The sequence below is a fragment of the Phoenix dactylifera genome, chromosome 7, assembly GCF_009389715.1.
Source record: "Phoenix dactylifera cultivar Barhee BC4 chromosome 7, palm_55x_up_171113_PBpolish2nd_filt_p, whole genome shotgun sequence".
Taxonomy (NCBI): domain Eukaryota; kingdom Viridiplantae; phylum Streptophyta; class Magnoliopsida; order Arecales; family Arecaceae; genus Phoenix; species Phoenix dactylifera.
The window spans coordinates 14,908,144-14,930,710 of record NC_052398.1 but is presented as its reverse complement, the minus strand read 5'-3'; the positions used below and the strand labels follow the sequence as shown (position 1 = coordinate 14,930,710).

General features: G+C 36.9%; 2 protein-coding genes across 2 annotated transcripts; both read left to right on the top strand.

The window, feature by feature from the left end:
• The first annotated feature begins 1,418 nt into the window (after positions 1–1,418).
• On the top strand, positions 1,419–13,071 carry LOC103710625 (stearoyl-[acyl-carrier-protein] 9-desaturase, chloroplastic). The gene is made up of 3 exons (XM_008796441.4): positions 1,419–1,703; positions 11,148–11,649; positions 12,145–13,071. Exons 1-3 carry the CDS (start codon positions 1,585–1,587, stop codon positions 12,703–12,705), a joined length of 1,182 nt encoding a protein of 393 aa, XP_008794663.2. The 5' UTR covers positions 1,419–1,584; the 3' UTR covers positions 12,706–13,071.
• A 3,410-nt stretch (positions 13,072–16,481) lies between these two features.
• LOC103710579 (auxin efflux carrier component 5) lies at positions 16,482–20,143 on the top strand. The gene is made up of 5 exons (XM_008796358.4): positions 16,482–17,219; positions 17,572–17,657; positions 17,761–17,918; positions 19,682–19,758; positions 19,866–20,143. The coding sequence occupies exons 1-5, from the start codon at positions 16,552–16,554 to the stop codon at positions 19,936–19,938; spliced, it is 1,062 nt and encodes a 353-aa protein (XP_008794580.2). The 5' UTR covers positions 16,482–16,551; the 3' UTR covers positions 19,939–20,143.
• The last annotated feature ends 2,424 nt before the right edge of the window (positions 20,144–22,567 follow it).

Here is a 22,567-nt window from a genome sequence, read left to right as displayed (position 1 = left end):
TGTTGATGGTATAAAAGCATTAATTAAGAATGGTTGGAATGCTTTCACTGATCTGCGGCTAATAGCTGAAAGCACAAGGATCTCTAATTTCTCATCTAAAGATATTCTTTTGGTCCAAAACCAAGTAGATGTATGTAAGGTGGGCTACAAGTCACTTTCATATCCTTCTCGTCGCCCTTCTATTGGCTGCTACAGCCACCAGCCACGGACAGATGGATGTCATTGGTTAGGACATTGCTATATGCTATCGTACATCACCATGACTTATGCTGATGAGTTTTCTCTTTTCTTGTATCATTTTTTTTTTTTTTTGACTTGGCAGACTGTACCCATATAAGAGCTATATGAAATACCGTTTTTACCGCCAAAAAAAAAAAGAAAAAAAAAGAGGCCTTCAAAATAGCCAATAGACTCAATGGTGGCCAATATGACTTTGGTCTTGCTTGGTGCAAATTGATGAGACACAGTATTTGAGAGATGTCGGAGAGAAAAAGGAATAAGTAAAATACTGTAAATAAATTATAATATATGTATTTTGATATAGCTAATGCAAACATCAAATTTATTATTGTCCTCAATAATCATTTTCACTTGCGTATAAAGTTACAACAACAAAAAAAAGTGATCCATGACTAAAACATCCCACATAGATGGATGGTCTAGATAAACTCCAGTACATGGTACTAAGAACAGGGCTGAAACCTGTATATTAATTTTATGGATTAGGTTCAAATTACATATAATGTAACTTCTATAGAGTTACACAATTTTTTGAATAGAACGATGGATGTCATACATCGATATTATTAGATGTTATCTACTACTTCTAAACCGGTTACCTACCAAATTATATAAACTTTGGTGTATAAGCAATTTAGAGGTAGTAGATCGTATCCAACGGCTCGGTTTATTGACGTGAAATTCATCATCCAAGTTAAAAAAGATATCACCATAAGAGTTATATTAGGTAAAACTTGAACTCGGTTTTAATTTTTTATATAGATTCAGACTAGCTGAGTCGAATGCATAGTTAGTTATCATGAAAGTAATTTAAATTTTAGCATCTAGCAATTGTACGCATTATTTATGGAGCAGTATCATTAACATGCAAAAAAAGATGTCTTAGCTATGCATCTAATTCACATATTGGCCATTCAACCTTATGCACTTTGGCAACTACAAGCCATGGAAATCTAGAAGACTGTAAAGGTATATCCAGGTGGGTTTTAATAGGGTTTATATAATCTACAATCCGACAGAAACCCTTAGAATAATAAATATATTTAAATGTTTATAATTTTATACGCTAATACTGTAATACAGAGTATCAGGAGTTTAAAAAAATGTAAGGGTAAAAGTGTAATATCGCATACGAAAGATTTAGTATCTCGGATGTGCCTCCGATTAAATTCCGCCCTCCTCTCGTTTCTTTCCCTTCGCTCTCTCTCTCTCTCTCTCTGTCTCTCCGCTCGTGTCCCCAAGAAGAGAGAAAAGAAGAAAAAAGGGTCTTTCTCTCTGTCTCTCCGCCCCCGTGTCCCCCAGAAGAGAGAAAAGAAGAAAAAAGGGGAAGAGAAAGGAAGGGCGATGGCGTCGAGGGTGGCATTCCGACCGGAGGCGCTCCTCTGCTTCTCTCCTGCCGGGACCAAGAGGAGTGCCGGATCTCCGAGGGTTTCCATGGCCTCCACCGTCGGCTCCTCCACCAAGTGAGCTCTTTTATCTCTCATACTCTCTTCCCGCATAGGATTTCAGTTTTATTTCTCTTCTGCCCGTGAATCAATACCTGAGTGCCCTTTCCTGATCGATGCCGTTGTTTCTATTGCGGAGAATTTGTGCTGTTTTGGGTGATCTTGATGTCTTGAGCTATATGTTTGTGGGAATCTGTATATATATATATATATATATATATATATATATATATATATTTTTTTTTTTTTTTTCCTTTCCCCTTGTAATCTGGATGATTTTGGGTTGGGATTGGTGTGAACTCGGCCTTCTTCTCTAATTTCTGTCGTCAAAATTGCTCTTTTATGAGGATACCAACTGGCCGAGTTGGTAAAGTCTCTTGTGTTGCGGAAAGAGACCCGAGTTTGATCCCGCCTTCCGGCTGATTTTTTTCCGGCCTTCTACCCGTCTGAATTCTCAGAAAAAAATGTTTGTTTTGGTGGAGGAAGTGACCTCTTTTTGTTGTATGTGGAGTATATGCTTTCTTCTTATTTTTCTTTCTTCTTTTGTTTTAATTAAATTCAGAGACGGTGTTTGAGGGATTCATGTCGTTTTGTGTTTGTGGGTGTATGGTTTTGTTTTTTGCTACCATTGGAATTAGTCCAGTATGGAAATAATTTAATGGGATTGATTTATTATCAAGCAACAATTTGCTTTCAAAGTTTCATTTTCTGTATTGTTTGATGAGTTTTAAAATATTTTCATTGGCTTACCCTGGTTGTGTAAAAAGAAGTAGAATTGGTTTTTTTTTTTATATCATATCCTGGTCTTGAGGTTATCTGACACATGGGTCAAGTTGGTTTTATGTTTTCTTATCGTGTGGTAATGCTTGCATGTCTTCTCGATTTAGAATGGTTGTTGTAAGTTGGTTGCAGGTTTCTTTCTTTGGGTTTGAATATATTGTGAATTGGTTTAGACTATATGATCTCCTTGCTATAATCTATGATGTGTCCTTTGTTGATTTGCTTAGTGAAGTTGTTGGTTAGGGGTTTAATGGTACTCTATCTCTAACATCTCTGGTCAATATATATTGTTGGATATTCTATTATATGAAGTCTTTTAACCAAATAAAGAAGGGAAATGGCATATAAGAGGTCCATAAAAGATTCTGGTTCACAGGAATGCATCCTCATTGTGCTTGTCTCATTCTTATATCTGTACCTGGCAATATTATTCTTTTGTGTTCTCTCATTGTGTATCTGAGAACACATGGACCAACTACAATTCTAGAGACCAGGCTTTGGGAAAACTGCAAGGAAAGGAAAGGGGAATGTCTCATTCTATAAACCATGTTTGTTAACATATGTGGAAATACTTAACTACTGGATAAAGTAAATTCAATACATCTGTTGTTGCATCTGAATGCATGCGTGTCATGTATTAATATGTTGAGAACAGATCTTCTGGTGAATTTATGGCTCAGAATAAAAAGGCTATAGAAATGCACCCTGCCTCATGCATTTTTGGGCACCAGCCATCTTAGGGGAGGGAGTGATTGTGGCTGCAAGACCCAGAGGTTCACAATCTATCCCACGTATTTGAGGAACCAGGATCCAAGTAAGAGAGCATATTGTGGATACAGGATGGGATGTTCTCCATGAAGTACTGGACGGTCATTGTAACGTCCTTGATAGATTAATTTGTAATTTGGCAGTCAACATTTCAGCTTCATCATCACATGCCTCTTGTTATTCCCCCTTGGTTGTGCAAAAAAACATTGATAACAAAGGCCTGGGGGAAACTCAAACTTATGGAGAAGATGGGAAGCATGAAACTAAGAGGCTTTCTGGCTGACTTCGGTGCAAATAGTCAATCATATGAGCTGAAATGAAAATACAGAATGCTAAAATTAAGAACTTAAAACCCTCTATAAACACAAAAAAAGGGATCTGGATGCATCTCAGCACTTATTTGGAGCATCTAAAAGTCCAGTTTCTTCAGGATTGAGACATCCAGAAACTTCTATAGTCTTTACTCATACTTTTTACCATTTTGGCCATATATTAAGTACCATCTTACATGCATGGTAGTGCCTATTGAAATTGTTTTATTTGACAGCTGTTAAAAAAGTTGGTATCCATTCTTTAATGCATAAGAAAACTTCATATACGGAAAATGAAGGTACGAAGAAAGCAATATTATGCTTTAACCATGTGTTGCATAATATATCTCTTCTTAAAGTTTAGATTTGTCAAGAGGCCAAATGGATTGTTCTGGAAGAAGTGATTAAACCAAATCACTACGATGCATCAGTTCTTGTTTCTGCACAATATTATGCTTTGGGTTCTTTATTGCAATTTTTGTGTGGTGGAAGCATCTTTAACAGCCTACCAGTCAATTGCTTTAACCTCTAATTGACAAAGGAGCAATCAAGCATCTTTGACTTCTAATTGACGAAGGAGCAACTAAGCATCTTTGACGTCTAATTGACAAAGAAGCAACTAAACATCTTTGACTTTTTTTCTTTTCTAGAAAAAAATGAGTTTCAGCTGTTACCATGTGTTGGAGCTTAGAATTCTGTAGTCATGTATTTTTACCTGACTTTACTGCTCTCAAGTGGTACTTTGAAAACTCGGTCATTCCTAGCAATAAATTCAAAATCCTTGTTTTCATTTGAATTTGTCAAAAGTAAGTCTAGGACTGATACAGTGGCAATATTGTCCATATCTTAGTACTTCTGCATTTCACATTAATATTACAGGATTCTTCCCTCTTTGTAAAATCAAAAATGGTCTCGGTGCAGTTTAAATCAGGGAATGGATCAAAGATCAAACATGGAAGTTAGAGAATTCTTTGGAAGTTGATCCTAGAACATCCTTTGTATGAATAGGATGGACTTCACATCTAGGCCTTTAGCGAAAAATAATCCAAGATATTTCACTTATTTTATGTTTTTCATAGGAGAGTCGTAATGCTGGTTAATATATTTCCCCCATTATGATGTTATCAACTTACCAAAGTTTAATCAAACAGATGTAAATATATGAAATATCATTAATTATTAGGAATAGATATTAATTTGTATAATAGGGGCTCTTAAAGTACTCATACATGTGGATTTGTAGTGTTAAACTAGGTTCCATCGGCTGCTGCCCTAAATGCACTGTTGCATGGACATGGATATGAGAATCAGATTTGGATGCATATCCAAGTGTTTGGCTTAGCATGAGAGAAAAGGAGATATGGGGATACATGATTAATTATAATTTTAACTAAATTATATATATGTTTCCTTGAATTTTGCTTGTTTAAATATTAGAAAGAAATATTGAGAAGATATTGTTTGTTAAGGTCTTTCAATATGCATGTTTCTCATTCAAACTTTGCAATTAGTTTAAGGATATATGAAAAATAATATTTTGCAAAGTTATTTTAATGCCTACATCTTTAGCTAGGAATGAATACTCACTTCTAGCATGAAAATGGAGAGTCAGACTTATTTGTTGGAAGAGTTCAACTCTCCACTAATCTTTGAAAGTGGCAACCATAGAACTTCATAAGTATCCAAGTGTTTGATATGTCTCCAACTTGATTACATATTTGACACGGATTTTTGGAGCCGGATGCCAATCCGGGTAAGACAGGTAGATATATGCTTTGTATTATGTACTCTCATGCCATATTTTATAGGCTCAGCTAGTTACCTTCTGCTTAGTTGCTTCAATGTAGCTAACATTCTTTAAGCAATCATTGCCAATATTAGCATAGGGAAATTTTGTTCATTGGTTGATGCATTTCACTTATCTAGTGGAAAGTAGCTCTTGAAGAAATTAGTTCTTCCGCCTGTTTCTGGTTGAGAGAACAAAACACAAGGTTAAATATTTGTACACTAATTATAGTGGTATTAGCATCTAGTAAATAAGGATCTAATTTAATTCTTTATTATGATATTTTGGAAGTTTTGAATTCATCAATTTGTATTGCATGTACATATACTAACTGCCACAATCACAATTGTCCAATGTGACTTAACCTGCATGCTGCTACTTATATTTTCTCCTGATTATGCATTTGATTCTTTTACTGTTCCTGCTATTTATATTGCATTTTTTTGTATTTTCTGTTATATTTTCTCAGTGGATAGGGATATTGACAGTTTTACATTTGCTCTTTGTGTTGATCTTCCAGCAAAATTCAGCTATCAGCTGATCCTTCATCCTATCTATTTATGATATTAACATTACTTTAGTTTCATTATTATTGATCTTGTTGCATTTCTCTATCAGATATGTCAAATTATCTAATGTATTGGTTCTAACATTTTGTTCTGTTAGACTTTCACATTGGTGATTGCTGACTCTGTTGTGTCTAAATTGTGATTCTTTATATTTTCATACATTTAATAAATTCTCATTATTCATTTGTTCATGTTCTTGGTGATTGCTGACTCTGTTGTTAGCAATGAGTTCAGCTTCGAATGCTATTTTCCCCTCTACATCTGTTGAATTTTCATAATTTGAGTTTAGAAAATCCAGAGCAGTAATACAGTCCTTTAAGTTGGTTTCCAAGCCATAATTTATTATGTTCAGTATGTTGGATTATGTGATTGAAGTCCTAACTTATGATAATATTGTGATATGAATATGATAATATCTTTAGCCTTTAGGCTTATGGACATTATCAAGGTTGAACTTGAAACTATTTGGCTGTTAACCATGGTCTTTGGAGGTCTCCAATTGACTAGTCATGGTAATGAAGTTTGGTGGTTGAAAAGATATTGACATTTGATTATCTATTCTATCATAAAACTATAGAGTGGAGCATTTGTCAAGCCCTAGTGGCTAGTTTTTGTGCTTCATAGCCATATGCATTGCACGTGCCATGCTCTAAATGCCTAAGAGTATATTTAAATTCCTGCTATGAGGAAACCAAGGGATTGCCCTAAATGAGAGCTTTATATCCAAATTTTTTCTAACAGTATTAGTCCAATGGTATGGTCAGTGATGTTAAACAAAGTGCACTGAATTGACCTGAGCCACTTAGTTCAGGGCATTGCGACCCGAACCAGCATGGTATTAGGTCAGTTCGGTGGTTTGGGTTGGTAAAGGGTCCGAATAGGCTCAAACCAGGCTGAATTGCTTGGGTCCGCTCGATTATGGACAGTTCAAACCCTTACTCTTTTTTCTTTCCATTTTTCCTTCTTCTTCACGCGTGCATTATATATCGTGGAATATCTCAAATTTGTCCAATATTTTTTTGCAAAACGGGAAAGTTTGTCACTTTTGAGGGATGGTCCATTATCCAAAGTAATCTGACTTGCCCCGCCCAGGAGCGAGACTCTATCGAGATCTCAAAGAATAACGAGCTAGGCGGCCGGCGGGCAAAGAAAGGGGGCGGACTGGGTGGTCGGGGCCTTGGCGATATGTTTTTCTTCCCCCCTTCATTTCTTTCCTTTTTCTTGTTCTTTCTATCCTTTCTTCCTTCTTTTCTTTAGTTTTCTTATCCCTTCCGTTCTTTCCTATTTCTTTTTTCTTTCCTTCTTTTTTCTTTCCTTTTCTTGTCCCTACTTTCTTTATTTCCTTTTTCCTTTCTTTCTTTTTTTTTCTTCTTTTTTCCTTTTTCTTCTTCTTCCCTTCCTTTCCTTTCTTCCTTTCTTTTCTTCTTCTTTCCTTCATCGTTGTCTTTCCTTTTCTTCTTCCCTTCTTTTCTTTCCTTTCTTTTCTTTCCTTTTCTTCTTCTTTCCTTCCTTTCTCTTTTTCCTTTTTCTTCTTTCCTCGCTTGGATTGGTTCTTTATGCACGGAGTAAAATGCTATATTATTATTCAAAAAGGCTGCATATCAAACACTAATTGTATATGGAATCACTTCATGTTACTCTTTCAAAAGTATTTGCAATTGCAGAAACAGCTTCCAGCATGACATCTTCATCCAACTCCTAATTCCAAATTTCCAATCCATTGTCCTCCCTTTACTCTCTTGTATCCAATAGTATCTGTTCCTGCTTATCTCTCTGTCAACACCTACAAGGTCTTAATAACATTAGATGCAAATAAAAACATGTAATTTACTTTCTTATATGAAGCATATTGCTGATTATGGACCACTCCACTCTCAGGGGAGGGGTCCATTATTGAATGGCCTTGGGAGAGAATAGATCAGAAAAATAAATCTTAATAACAATTTTATGTGACGTATTTCATAAAGCAAGATAAAACAGTTCAGCTTCAATAAAGAAAAATGGAATGCAGGAACCTCGAATCCTTTAAAAAAATGCTTCACCCACACGTATATACCAACATCAAACTGTTTCATGCAAAGAAGAGAGCAAGGACAAAATTAGAAAGTTGTTTAAATATGTTGATGATAGATCTAAGATGGCAGTTTAGTTTTGCCTCATAATGAAACAGAAACTCATCAATGGATTTACTTCAAATTGGTCATCTGATTTACAAAAACAATGAGAAATTATAGAGACTTTGCTATTATATGTTGATGAGTCCATAGAAATTGAAATCTTCACAATGAAACCAAATCGCATGTCTTTGTGCTGCAAAATTTGCTTAAATACTTCAAATTTAAAAGATTGCAACTATCACTGGAATAATTCCTGGAATAACAAACAATATATTTTGAACCGCTCAATATGACTCTAGGCAAATATCCATGAAAAATGTTCCTGACTAGATAAATATTTGTATAGCATAGGTTGAGCAAAGACTGAACACACAATGTTATCATGTAAAAGTACTTTGAACATCTATGAACTTTACATTAACCAAGTCTTAATTCGATACTTTAAAAGTACACTACAATACTTTTTAACATCCATATGTCTTAAAATAATCTTCGAAAACAAGAAAATGAAAAAAATAAGAAGTCAAAAAATGTCGTCCTGGTTTTGAATCGCTACAAATTTCATATCGAGTATTGGTAAGTAAGGTTTGGTATCATATCATAATGGTCAGGTACTGGCTCGACACCGGTAATGAAACTGTGGACCTTGATGTCAACCAATCCACATCTCTGTCTGATAGATCATTACAGCTCAGATCAGCTTCCTGATCTTTCTCCTAAGCTGAAAATCGATAAAGAAAGAAGAATCTTCTTCCTATACACCAAGCATATTTGGGAAAAAGCAATGAACTTATTTTAGTTTAATTATATTGTTTCGCCTATGAAAATTCATATTTTAAAAGTCGTACAAGTTGTCTCAACCATGAAGGATTCTTATTTTACAAATTGAGTATCGTGTTAAGGGTAATCTGGTCCATATAAGTTTTCATACATGAGGAAGGGAGAATGTGAAAGGGAAGCACAATCAGCATGATAAGCACAGCAATAGAATTGTAGTTGATGTATTTGATTTGATTACATTTGTGCTCTTCTTCTCTTTTTTTTGTTGGTTGATGTAGTAGTTCATAGCAATAGGATTTACAATAGCTCTGAGGAAATGTCACTGTTCCGTGTGGCATTAATTTTTAATTATATTTCACAAAAGTTTTAAGTGATTGGATTCCACTAACAACGGCAAATATTCTAGCTAGATACATGTCTAATGGATAGGAAGTTCATTCTTGAGTACAAATACTTATGATATTCTTGTGGTTGGAGAAAAAATCATTTTAATTTAATGATGAGCACGTGTTTCAGAAAGAAATGAGGATAATATGTGTTTTCTTTCTGATGTTTAAACTTTGAACAAGAACGCAACGACCTGTTGGAGTATTTTCCATTCTAACAAGAAGGTAAGCGAAGACAGGGTTGCTTGTGTGCGTTAGATGTGGGCTCAACCATTTATTGCCAGTTTATGGAGTTTGCAGTGATGTGTATTTTCAAGGACATTGCTCTTATTATTTCTCATAATACCACATTTCATATGCATAAGAGAAGTATTCCTTTCATCATTAAAAGGCCATATGGTCATGAAGGTCACTGATCATGACCAACTGTCAAGTTTTTTTTTGTAATATTATCTTTTTTCTTTTATTTTATGTATGTATGTATATATGTATGTACATATGTATCTGGTGATTATTTATTGATACTCTTAATAGATATGTCCTAAGGATTAGACTCAGTTGATAATGAAATGAAAACTTAGGTCAGGTCAATTTCTTTACTATGTTCTCAATGAATGTGCAATGGCTGAATGTTGTAACTCCTTTGACATTTGAGGAAATAATGGACTTATATGTGGTTGGTACTGATTTCTCTCCAATCATTACAGTTAGCAAGATCATGCAAACTAATTTGTTGGCCACTGATTGTGCACGGTATGTGGTTCATAGTCGATTGATTTTCCTTAAAAATACTGGCAAACCTTAGGTTGCTAGAAAGATTATAGCAACATGTGAGCACAATTGGGGTGCATTATATAGAAACGGTCATCATTGGGAATAAAGTAGCTTGAATTTCACTCATGACTTGATGATATCATGTGATTTGATCAAAAAATTCTCACCATATCATGGTTGGAGAACTTCTAGTTCTTCGCCCTTGTGGTCGTGAAGATACTTCCATGCGATCTCATCACCACCATTCTGTTTAATTTTGAGAATTTTATTTCTAGAAAATCACTATATTGGCATTTGTATCAATTTCGTTGATCTGATTTGATTTGTTTGATAGCAGGCTGCCATGAATTTATGATTGTAGTGTATAGAATTGGTGTGGTTAATGCATTTTTACTTCTGTCTGAAGGCTTGGTTTTCAAGGAGTGTCTATGATAGTATATGCTAATTTTTATGTATGTCACCATGAGAAAACTTTCTCAGTGGCAACAAGTCCTATATTTTATGATTCTGAGTTGTTGGATTCCAGCTTATTCAACACAGTAAACTGCAAATCAGAAGCAAGCCACCTACCTACCTATCTCTCTCACAAATGTGTTTGATATTGTAACAATGTGGTTTGATCTTGTTATTTTGCGGAACTACTGAAGTATTAAGTTTTATATTTACCTCAGCCTTTGGCTCAGGGCTAGATGTACATTTAATATTTTGCTAGAGTATGTTCCTTTTTTAGTTTCTGACTGAGAGATGAATTCCCTTACACTTGCGCTGTGATGTCATTGTAGAGAAATAACTTAACTCGTACTAGAAAACCTAGAAAGGATTTGTGTTATGTGTGTACATTCCTGGTTCACTTTCTTGTGCAAGGTAATCAGCTCCAATATTCTTTTGCTCTCAGGGTACCCTCTAGATTACTAGATTACTGGTTATTTCTTATTTTCTAGACTTTCATGGTTGCACCATATTATTTTGAGTTGTCTGTGAGAATGCTTGTCATGTTAATTTATTAACTCAATTACTAATTTTTTGCTACCTGACATGCTGCAGTTATGCATGTGTCATGAATAACAATCAAAATTTCATGTATTAAATTTTTATGACCTCACAAGATGAAGTTTCTGGTATGTGAATATTATGTTTTCAAAAAGTATTCTTGTAGAAACTAAAAAGTGTGCTATATTTTTATCATATCAGGGTTGACCTTCCAAAAAAACCCTTCATGCCTCCACGTGAGGTACATGTTCAAGTTACACATTCGATGCCACCTCAGAAGATTGAGATTTTTAAGTCATTAGAGGACTGGGCAGAAAATAATATATTGGTGCATCTGAAGCCTGTTGAGAAGTGTTGGCAGCCCCAGGATTTTCTGCCTGATCCATCATCAGAAGGATTTCATGAAGAGATTAAGGAACTAAGGGAACGCTCTAAGGAGATCCCTGATGATTATTATGTTTGCTTGGTTGGAGATATGATCACTGAAGAAGCTCTTCCTACATATCAAACAATGCTCAACACACTTGATGGAGTTCGAGATGAGACAGGGGCAAGCCTTACTTCTTGGGCTATCTGGACGAGGGCTTGGACTGCTGAAGAGAACAGACATGGAGACCTTCTCAACAAGTACCTATACCTTTCTGGTAGAGTGGACATGAGGCAAATCGAGAAAACAATCCAATATCTGATAGGTTCTGGAATGGTAAGTTTTTTGCCCACATGCTGGTATTTGCTCAATTTCTTTACTTAATGTTTCCTTGCTTATGATTATAACATTATCAATTCGTATATAGTGAGGGTGCATTTTGCTTTCCTGAAAAGGCTTCATATGTCACCAATCATGGAGAAACTTCACCAAGATATAACTGTTAAGATACAAGCATCTCTCTTAGTTGAGCAATTCTGACTTGCTTCAAGAAACAGTTTACTTGATACTAAGTTATGCCTGGGTTCTTTCATGTGTTCGTTTAGGTCTCTTTAGCCCATTCTTGGTTAAGTGTTCCATTTATCTGAATTGAACATATAAATTAGATTATTTGGCATATGTTCATAAACAGTTCCAAGCAGTCATTACTTCATTATCAATTTGGTCAGCCGGTAGGCGATGACAATGCTTGAGATTGCTTGAAGTCATGATATTTTATATTTAATCAACTACATCGCATAAGTTATTGATTCAGTTGTTTCCTGTCTTTAGGATCCTAGGACAGAGAACAGCCCATACCTTGGTTTTATATACACCTCATTTCAAGAGCGGGCAACCTTCATTTCCCATGGGAATACCGCCAGGCATGCCAAGGAACACGGGGACTTGAAATTGGCTCAGATATGCGGTATAATTGCCTCAGATGAGAAACGCCATGAGACAGCATATACGAAGATAGTGGAGAAACTGTTTGAGATTGACCCAGATGGTACTGTTCTTGCCTTTGCTGACATGATGAAGAAGAAGATCTCGATGCCTGCCCATCTGATGTACGATGGTCAGGATGATAACCTCTTCGAGCACTTCTCGGCAGTGGCCCAGCGTTTGGGTGTCTACACAGCCAAGGACTATGCTGACATACTTGAGTTCCTCGTTAATAGGTGGAAAGTGGGGGAGATAACTGGTCTCTCTGGGGAAGGTAAGAGGGCCCAGGACTTCGTCTGCACTCTTGCTCCCAGGATCAGGAGGCTTGAAGAAAGAGCTCAGGGAAGGGCCAAGCAAGCACCACGCAGACCTTTCAGTTGGATCTATGGCCGGGAAGTGCAACTCTGAGCATAAGGAACGATAGTTTTGATTTAAATAGTGGTTCTTTTGGGTTGGCAAAAGTTTTACTTCTGCATGTCTCTCTGCTACTTATAGGGTTTCGAAAAAAAAAGCTTAAAATCCATATTTGTTTTTTTAATGGGTGAGTCAGGATGGGGGAGGCTGTAGATGCTCTATAAGCTATCGTTGATGTCATCTTATGAGCAGGTGATGGCTGCTGTTGAAGTGGTGTCTGGAATTACAAACCTTCCTGTTTTAATGTTTTCTTTTACTTTTATGTACTCCTATGTAGCAAAATGGTCTGATATATGTATCTGGAACTTAGTTCTTGCTATCTTATCCAAGTGTTTTTATGCTTGCTTTGGAATGATCAAATTTCAGTTCCTGAAGCTTGCTCTGTATCTTACAGATAGGAATTGTAGTAAGAATTCTCTTCAGCTATTTTCTTCCCTCCTTTTTCCTTTTAATCTACTGATTGGCAACATGGTGGAAACCCAATAATCAAATATATCTTTTTGGTATCATGTAATAGATAGCTTAAAAACCTTCATCCATTCTAAAATAGTCAACATATTAACCTTAATGCTATTTCATATCAAGGTGCTAACTAGTATGTGAGTAAAATCCCCTTATGTTTATACTAGATGCCTAGGATTAAACCCTCTTTTGTCTGTTTTTTCCTTTGCCCTCTTTTGGGGCACGGGAAGGGCTGCCCTCTTGTTGTGCTGCATAAAATTGTAGAGACAATCTTTGAACTATTTATCTACAATGTTTTGAAGAATTTTAATTCAAAAATTCCTCCGAGAAAAGTCAAAACCTGTTTAGAATGTGTTTGGTTATTGAGAAATTCAAGAATGTGTTTGGTTTCTGTATGTCGAGAAGACAGATCTTAAAACTGGATAACTTTGAGTTAGAAATTACAAAACAGTGCTGATGTGGTATGGGGCCGTCAAGAAATTCCTGATAAATTGGATAGAGTTGTTGTGAACTTCGAATCGGCCGGCATGATCGTCATTCATATATATTGCTACCAGCGATTCCCAGCTGTTGTTTAATCTGCTTTGAGGCTATAGATTGTTCCTTCTATGCTTCCCGGAAGAAGAAAACTATTTTATTTAGTAGATGATGCATCATATCATGCCTTCTCTGCAGCTTCCCTCTGGCAGCTTTCTCAATGATACAGGAAGTGCAGTCTGAGTCCCTTCTGGAAAAAAATGTTGTGTTCTGCTTTTTCTTGATTGTAAACTGAATAATGTACAGCGGCTTAAAAATAAATAAAAATGTAAGCATTGATCTTATCTCATGATTATTATATCTGTTCTATACATAAAGCATTTCTTTATGTAACAATTTAAGAATTCTTTTTTTTGTTGTTTGCAGTAGTTGGTTTATTAATAGTGAACTTAAGTGCATCTTATTGAGGGTTTTAATGATGTCTCCAGTTTTCCCAGGGGAAGGTCAGGATACTACTTCATAGTTTAAGTTTTGAGTGCTCCTCTGTAGCTTTATCAAAACTAGAAACTTCATAGTTCTGGTTTTGAGAATGGATGTGCTGCTGGCTCTAAATCTTGATGCAACCTTCTATTGGCATCGGGTTGTTGGTAATGCGAAATCTTTGTTCTGCCTGCCGCTGCTTTCAAGCTCTTTTATCAGCTCAGTACTCCAATTACTACCAAGATTTGATATTTAATCTTTCTGATTCCATTTTCCTATTCTATCATTGTGAATTTAGTTTATTGATATATGCTACAACTTGTCCTTCGACATAGATTATATAATAAATACACATGGCAATATAGGGACCATTATTAGTGCACCATATCTGTTAATGGTTCCCTCAAGTTGCACATTATAATTTTCCCACCAATGTGCAAGTGCTTCAATGCTCTAATGAGCAGGCCACTCCAAACCCCTAACAGAATCAATTCATAGAATCTCTTGTCCTTGTCAGCCTTCCCTTTCGGTTGATGGTAAGATGCTGCTGTTTTTTTTGCTGTTATTCATGGCTATGACATGGAACAAACTGCATGATGGTGTCTGATGACCTGGAATGGCACCACATCAATCATGTGTGACGCATCCATACATTAGTTAGCCTTTAGATTGCATTGGATATTGGTTGTCTTCCCCAGAATGTTCTACTGTTCCATTGGGCATATACCCTGGAAGAAGAGAAAAGAATTAGCTTCTGTTTAGATTAAAGAAGGGCATGAAAGTAGATGCCTAAAGTTTTAGCACTAAGATGGATGAGGGTGATTGGTCACAATCCACCTGACCTAAAGGCTTGGTGTTGGAAAGGAAGGGCAAATGGAGCAGCAGGAGACAAAATCTTGAAAAGAAGTACCTTTTTCAAGCCTAGGGAGTAGAAGAGACAGAGTCTCAGTTAAGGGTTTGCGTCAGAACAGAAGCCACCAAATGGAACTTCATTCCTTGAACCTCTAGGAGCCCATGGGGAATATGAATAGTGGACAATTATTTGTTAAAAGATCACACAAGCATATAGGTATTATCTCTAAGCAAATATTCAAGCAGAATAATATTAGAGAAGGCTATCACTTGTGAAATGGACCAATTCAAAATCCATCCCTTTTTCGAAGACAAATTATCTGCAAGGAAAAATGGAACCTGAAAGTGCAACAATATTAACTTGGTTCCTTTCATTTGCCTAATGAACTGGTGATGGATATTCCATCTTTGAAATCATTGAGGAATGTATGGATTTTTTTTGTTAAATATTGCTAAAAACTGTCAATGAACACCCAAAGAGGACAAAGAAAATGATGGTATCAAAGTGAATGTATATCGACCAATGTCATGCTGATTTCATGAAAAGAAGAAGACCACTAATCATCAAATAGATGGAGTAAAGAACAATATCAATTAATAAGGACAATTACAACAGATATTGCCACATTATTTGCTGCGAGTTTAATTCATTGTGTGTGCATGAAGCAAATGCTTTCTATGTTATAACTTTTTTTTGTTTATGGAAGGAAAAGGATTTCATAGTCTATCAAATTAAGTATCACATACCAAAACAAACATGGTTTTAGAGAAAAGGCTAATTTGATGCAAGAGAAGTTAATCATTCAAAAAAACTATTTAACTACCTCTTGGCTCTATACAAAATCATGGAGAGAGATTAAGATGCTGTTTATATTTGTGGAGCAGAAAGAATGCCTCATGGGGCCACTTGTAGATTACCTAAGTGACACAAAAATTGTCCATCATACCAAGCCCAACAAAAGAATGGCTGCAGAAAGAAAACTTAAACTAAATACATATAAATAAGAGACTTTCATATAACATTTATTTCCCAATAATTGAATCTTTGTAATTGGCAAAACTAGACATATACAAACAATCACGTAACATGCAGTGCAACAAGCTTCCCCACCATGGGAAAGCATGTATTCCATATTCTCGCAAAGTGCTTTGCCCCAAAGTTGGATTAGCATATTAAGGAATAACCAAAACAATTTAGTTAAAACACTCCATTGCCAACATGGGTGGAATCACCACTTAATTCCATTCCATATTCCATGGCTTCATCCCAATTCTCCTCTCCTTGCCTCTCGAAAACCACCTATAATGCATTCACTGTCATCTTAAACCCCAACCATCTCTGCCCACTGGTTCCCAATTGAGCATCCACAGCTTTAGAATCTAATTCACCAACCACATCACATCCTTTTCCTCCTCATCCTCCATGTCTCACACCACCATTTCTTCCCTCCCTTCCCTCCTCCTATATATACCAATACTCTCATTTAACACATAACCATATAGTATCCTTTCCACTAAGAAGGCAAGAGCTTCTCAGCAAGCCATTGTACCAGAAGAGAAGGATCAAGGATGATAGGTTGGGCTGATATATATAAGGTGGTGGTGGCCATGGTGCCACTCTACGTGGCGCTGGGGCTTGGCTATGGCTCAGTGCGGTGGTGGCGGATCTTCACGCCGGAGCAGTGCGAGGCGATCAACCGTATGGTAGCCTACTTCTCCCTCCCCTTCTTCACCTTCGAGTTCACACTCCACATCGACCCCTTTGCCATGAATTATCGCGCAATAGCAGCCGACGCCATCTCTAAGCTCATCATCGTCCTAGTTTTAGCAGCATGGGCCAAGTGTAGTAGCAAGGGGAGCTACTGCTGGTCCATCACCAGCTTCTCACTCTGCACTCTCACCAATTCTTTGGTCGTCGGCGCTCCGCTGCTCAACGAGATGTATGGCCGGTGGGCGCAGGACCTTGTGGTGCAACTATCGGTGGTGCAAGCCATCGTGTGGCTGACACTGCTCTTGTTCGTGCTCGAGCTCAGGAAGGCAGGGACCTCTAATGGTGGTGGCGGCGGTGTTGTGTCTGTTGAACAACAGCCAGTGAAGGATGTTGAGGGGAACATGACCGAGGTGGCGAGCCGGCCGGCCTTCTGGTCACTGATGAAGACTGTGTGGCTCAAGCTTGCACTGAATCCAAATTCATATGCAAGCATCGTCGGCATCACCTGGGCTTTTCTCGCGAACCGGTAGACATGGAGCCTTAACCTGATACACTTGCACTAAACAAGATACACTGCACCATATAGCTAGGAACAATCAAACTTTAGTTTTTTCTATAGAAATATTCCAACATCTATTTCATGCACCAAGAGCATATACTATGTAGTATATGTCACTGCGCTGAAGGTCCATGACATGTTTTCTTTAGTAAAACCTACCATTAGATATATAGATGACCTATCACAAAGGTTCTCAAAGAACAAAAACCCTTAAACTATAAACCCATAACTAAATACTACCTATAATATAATATTGTGCACTCACTTTCCTCCGCGCTGATGATCTTCTTTTGGGATATATATATATATATATATATAGGTTTCACTTTGGGATGCCGAGCATCATGGAGGGCTCAGTTCTGATCATGTCAAAAGCAGGGACTGGATTGGCAATGTTTAGCATGGGTGAGGATGGATGGAATCTCCAAGTTCGCATTAGTAATTACTAAAGCTTCATTCCTTCTTGGAATTAATAAACCAACCAACGACCAGATTTTGTTGTGAGCAGGATTGTTCATGGCAATGCAAGAGAAGATAGTTGCATGCGGGCCAAGCTTGACAGCATTCGGAATGGCATTACGGTTCGTTGCAGGGCCTGCAGCCATGGCGATCGGCTCCATCGCCGTTGGACTTCGTGGTGATCTTCTGCGTGTGGCAATCATACAGGTAACCCTTGTGTACACTCAAAAAAGTTTCTTACGACTGTTTGAGGCCTTTATGGCTTTGCATGTTGGTTGTCATTAATGGTTGGTGTAACGATATATTTCAAGACAAGGCTTACGCCATGGCAGTTGTGTTAATATATGACATTCATAATTTTTTTATTTATTTTTATTATATTCTAACATATCTTACCGTCCTTGCTATAATCCATCATCTTTTGATATATCAAACATAATGGATGACATATAACTTTCTTGATAAAAATATTATCTATTTTTCAGCTTCGTGGTTGCACCTTATTTTTGTTGTAAGTACTGGTAGAGACTGTTTGGAATTTTATTAAATTTTCATGATGAATCTGTTTAAGATAGTCCAAAAACAAGTGAAGTTATTAATGGCTAGCTCTAGATATCGGAAGGTGACATCACTAGTAGTCTGTTTTCGAGGATTGTCAGTAACTGTTTACCTGAGTTGATGACTATAGATTATTTTGTCCTTTTAATGGATTTGCATGCACGTCCTTTTCATCCGTGGAACTCGATTCCTCCATCCTCACTTGCCAAAGGATCGGATGCCAAATCATTAGACGTTCAAGTGATCAATTCCCAACAAGTATCCAACGATAAATATCATTGTTTTAGATGTGGGAACCACTGAAAGAGGTCAAATGAGACAGATTGAAAGGCCTGCTACTTGGTTCAAGTAGGATCTACACCTAAGAATCATGGTCAGTGTAACTTGAAATGGTTAACCAGAATGGAACTCACACCCATCTCCTAGTTGGGGTCATCTTCCACATGTTGCTCAGTCAGATTGGGCTTAGGTTGGCAAATATTAACTCAGTGCAAAGTTGATCTGGGTTTGGTTCGATGGTTTATGACGACCTGACCTACTTTGAATCCTCCCTGATTCCGATCTCCTTTCCTCCTGATTAATCCAATCTAGTTTGAGTTTGGCGCGTATTTCAACATGGCTAGATGGCTTAAAACCAAGTCAAGTGAGTCGTATTTGAGTTAGAAATTACAAGGTTGAGTCAAATTGGTGGGGTTGGTCAAGTCTAGGTCGGGTCGAGTTAATTAAGGTTGGTGCAAAAATTGAATTGGATTGGGTCAGTGCATCCCCAGTGGGGCATCCATATAGTAATCCATCTACACTTAGTGCTTCTTCCATTTAAACGATCGGTGCCAATAAAATTTATGAAGACTGATTACGAGCTGATCATGATGCTTGTGGTTATATTTGAATGAATTTGCACCCTTAGTCTGGCGAGTATATCAGAGTTTAAACGGAGGGAGTATGTAAGGATCCGTGTGGGTATATGTTTAGTCCCACATCAGTTATTCACTGGGCACATCTTGGATACTTATAAAGAACCAAGAAACTCAAATAATACCTTTTGACTAGTTTTCTTGGATAAGATCTTGGGTTGTGACAACAATTGGAGCAAAAAGTGTTACCAGACCACTAAGTTGGTGCTTAATTAGTACTGGGTTGCTCATTTTTGTTGAGCTCCTATGAGGCCAACTCATGCGTATGACAACTCTTTCATCCAACAATTAACATGAAAAGAACCTGAATCGCTTTCAATTCACTCTTCAATTTGCTTCTTTTGTTTTACGTTCACACCTCAATGTGAGAGAGGTGAAAGCTTGCCAAAAAGTCCACGAAAATTGCAGTATTATATATCCACATGCAGCAAGAATAGATGATGATGAATTTTGTGTTCCGAATAGGGTGTCCAACGCTTCTTTTATGTTGTTGTGCAGGCTGCAGTACCTCAATCTATCACTTCTTTTATTTTTGCTAGGGAGTATGGACTGCATGCTGATGTACTTAGCACAGCGTAAGTGATCCCAATGACATAAAAAAAAACCATGCATGCATCACGTAGCATGCATCAATTGATGTATTCTTTCTAACGCAATTTGTTGGTCTTCATCATTTTTGCAGGGTCATATTTGGGATGCTGGTTTCATTGCCACTGTTGGTTGCTTATTATATTGCTTTAGGCTTCTTTAATTAATTGCATACTTTAACCTCCTTCGTTTCCTCTCCTTTAGGAATATATTTTTCTTTCTTCTTTGGATTTTGTCCAAATTACTATGTTGGACTCTTTCCAGAACTATTGTGCCCACATTCCTTCACTTGTTGCACAAGTGCAATGAACTTTGGTTAATATAGTGGAACCATGTACAAGGAGTAATTAATACTGTGATCTCTCTCTCGAGTTCAGACACACTCATAAGAGAAAGATAGAACGTTCTTGTGACAGATGAAAAGTAAATCAACGAAATACACTTGCAGGTGATCTCTCCCAACCTATGTTTTGGTGAGGAGGTCTACATATTCTTTTATATTGTCAACAATTGGGCTAATACTTTCAAATAACATGGACGCAAGCAAGTATCAAAGTTCATTCAAAGAGAACTGAAAATACTTTACAATATCAAAAATAATTTCTTTTCTGCAAAACCAATGGAGTTGAAAAATCTATGATGAACATATTAAAACAGTGCAGTGCAGTGCTTCCACCAATAAAGTGGGACCATCTTCCATCCCCATGAAGTATGTTTGCTCTGGAAGAAGTCCAATTGAATAGAATGCTTGAATGGTGCTTTTCCGGCTCGTTTTGTCCTCTTGGAGGGATCCTTAGACATTCCTTCTATGTCACTAATCCGACAAAAAATTCAACAGATGAAAAAGGATCACTACTTTCCATAGTGATGGCTCCACTAAACTACTGTAAGTAAAGAAACAAATCATAAAACTATGGCTCTGTTCCATTAACTTTTTCTCACATCGAACCTGAAACCCATGGATGAAGATTCAGCCATAAACCTTGCTTTCTCGGTCAAATAAATAGAGGTTTCTTTTTGCAAATTTATTCTGTCATTTTATGCAACGGCTGATTGAATTTTTTTAGCATAAGAAATTCCTAATAATTAAGATTCCAGATTTTGTTTGTGTAGCTAAACGTTATGGGTCAGCATGGTGCTTGTGATTAGATTAAAATAGATTTGAACCCTTAGCCTGACGAAGACGTCAGGGCTTAAACGAGAGAAGTATGTGAAGACCCGTGCAGGTATGTGTTTAGTCCAATATTGGTTATTCACTGGGTAGATTTTGTGTATTTATACAGAATCAAGGAACGCAAATAATACCTCACGGGTAGCCTAGGTAAGTATACTAATGTTAGAAAAGATCTGGGGTTTAAATCTTGGGTGGGGTTTCCTCAAGTATTAGAGCCTAGGTAAGTATACTAATGTTAGAATGTCCCCTCCTTATGGAGGGCTATGTAATGCATAGATATGCATGGTAGGTGCATGTAAATTGGGTAGAGCCAATCTATGTGCAAATAAGCAAGCTGAGTGCAATAAAAGATCTTTTCATCCTAAAAGATGAAATTCATGTAGCTTTCAATAAAAATCAGATTTTTAAGTAAAAAAGGCATATGCTATACTTCTAAATATTCTTTATTTTCTGAATATACATGTAGCATTTTATTTTATCAATATTTGGCTAATAAACTATCGTTTTTCTGAATTACCACATAAATCTTCCTTGTTTCTAAAAGAAAATTAAGAGATAAATATTACTAAAAGAGAGATATTCTTTAGAACTGATGTTACAGAATGACAATGGTATTTAGGCCTGAGACAACAAATGGTTGACTGATCAGAGACTTATATTTCTTCTTATGCTTGTCTTGTCAGAGCTTGGTTCTTCCTGTTATTATGATTACTTGGGTGCCTCAAGTATGCTCTTGTCTTAGGTATTAAAATGTATCAGCACGGTTGGTAAGATTCTTCTTTCGTGATCTTAGGTATCAGAACGCAAAGATGAGGTGGTTTTTGCAGAGATGGGTGAAGAATAACATCCCTAAAACCAAGATAAATTGCAAAAATTACAAAGCTTTTTCTCCTGTTCTAAAGAGGCTTGGATCAATGCCTGACTTGCCATGCAAAGACAACAAAGGAAAATAAAAGACTGATATAACAGATGATCAAGAAATCTCTAGTATTTTTGAAAAAGAATTTTCCAAAGAAAAAGTGGAAGAACATATGGTTGCTCATTGCATATGCCACCTGACAATAAGATCACATTAATACAAGCCTCAGCTAATAAATTAAGTCACAATACAATAATTATTTGATAAGAATTGTCACTAAGCTGCTTCTTGATTTGTCGGTGGCCTACCCGCTCCAAGACCAAGAGAGAGGTGTTGCCACTGCCATGGACTGCCAACTTGATGAAAGAAGAAAATTGGAGGATGTCAAAGTTTGCATGGTTCCTGTGTAACAGTAGCAATAACATGGGAAGCAAGACTAGGGCATCTGCAAAGATTGCCTCTGCCCATAGGAAAAGGCAGGCTGGAAAGAGGAATTTATAAAGTTTGAAATTGCTCACATCTTCCCCTTTGCTTGAAGCTGATAGACAAAAAAGATCTTCAACAGAGGAACAATAGAACACTTAATATATAAAAGTTCTGTGACATGACAGTATTCTACTCTTACATCTTCGATCATCCACCAATCATAGATCAAAATGAATGGCAATGAATCAAGCGTCTAGTGCAAAATATCATGAAGCTATTTCACAAATTTGGTCCTAGATATAGCTCAGTTACAAATATGGAGTAACAACAGAAGCTA

Coding starts and splice junctions, on each gene's coding strand:
- LOC103710625 (XM_008796441.4), top strand. CDS start 1,585: ATGGCGTCGAGGGTGGCATTCCGACCGGAGGCGCTCCTCTGCTTCTCT. Junction 1,704..11,147: donor ACCGTCGGCTCCTCCACCAA/GTGAGCTCTTTT, acceptor TTATCATATCAG/GGTTGACCTTCCAAAAAAAC. Junction 11,650..12,144: donor ATCTGATAGGTTCTGGAATG/GTAAGTTTTTTG, acceptor TCCTGTCTTTAG/GATCCTAGGACAGAGAACAG.
- LOC103710579 (XM_008796358.4), top strand. CDS start 16,552: ATGATAGGTTGGGCTGATATATATAAGGTGGTGGTGGCCATGGTGCCA. Junction 17,919..19,681: donor TGCGTGTGGCAATCATACAG/GTAACCCTTGTG, acceptor GTTGTTGTGCAG/GCTGCAGTACCTCAATCTAT. Junction 19,759..19,865: donor GCTGATGTACTTAGCACAGC/GTAAGTGATCCC, acceptor TCATTTTTGCAG/GGTCATATTTGGGATGCTGG.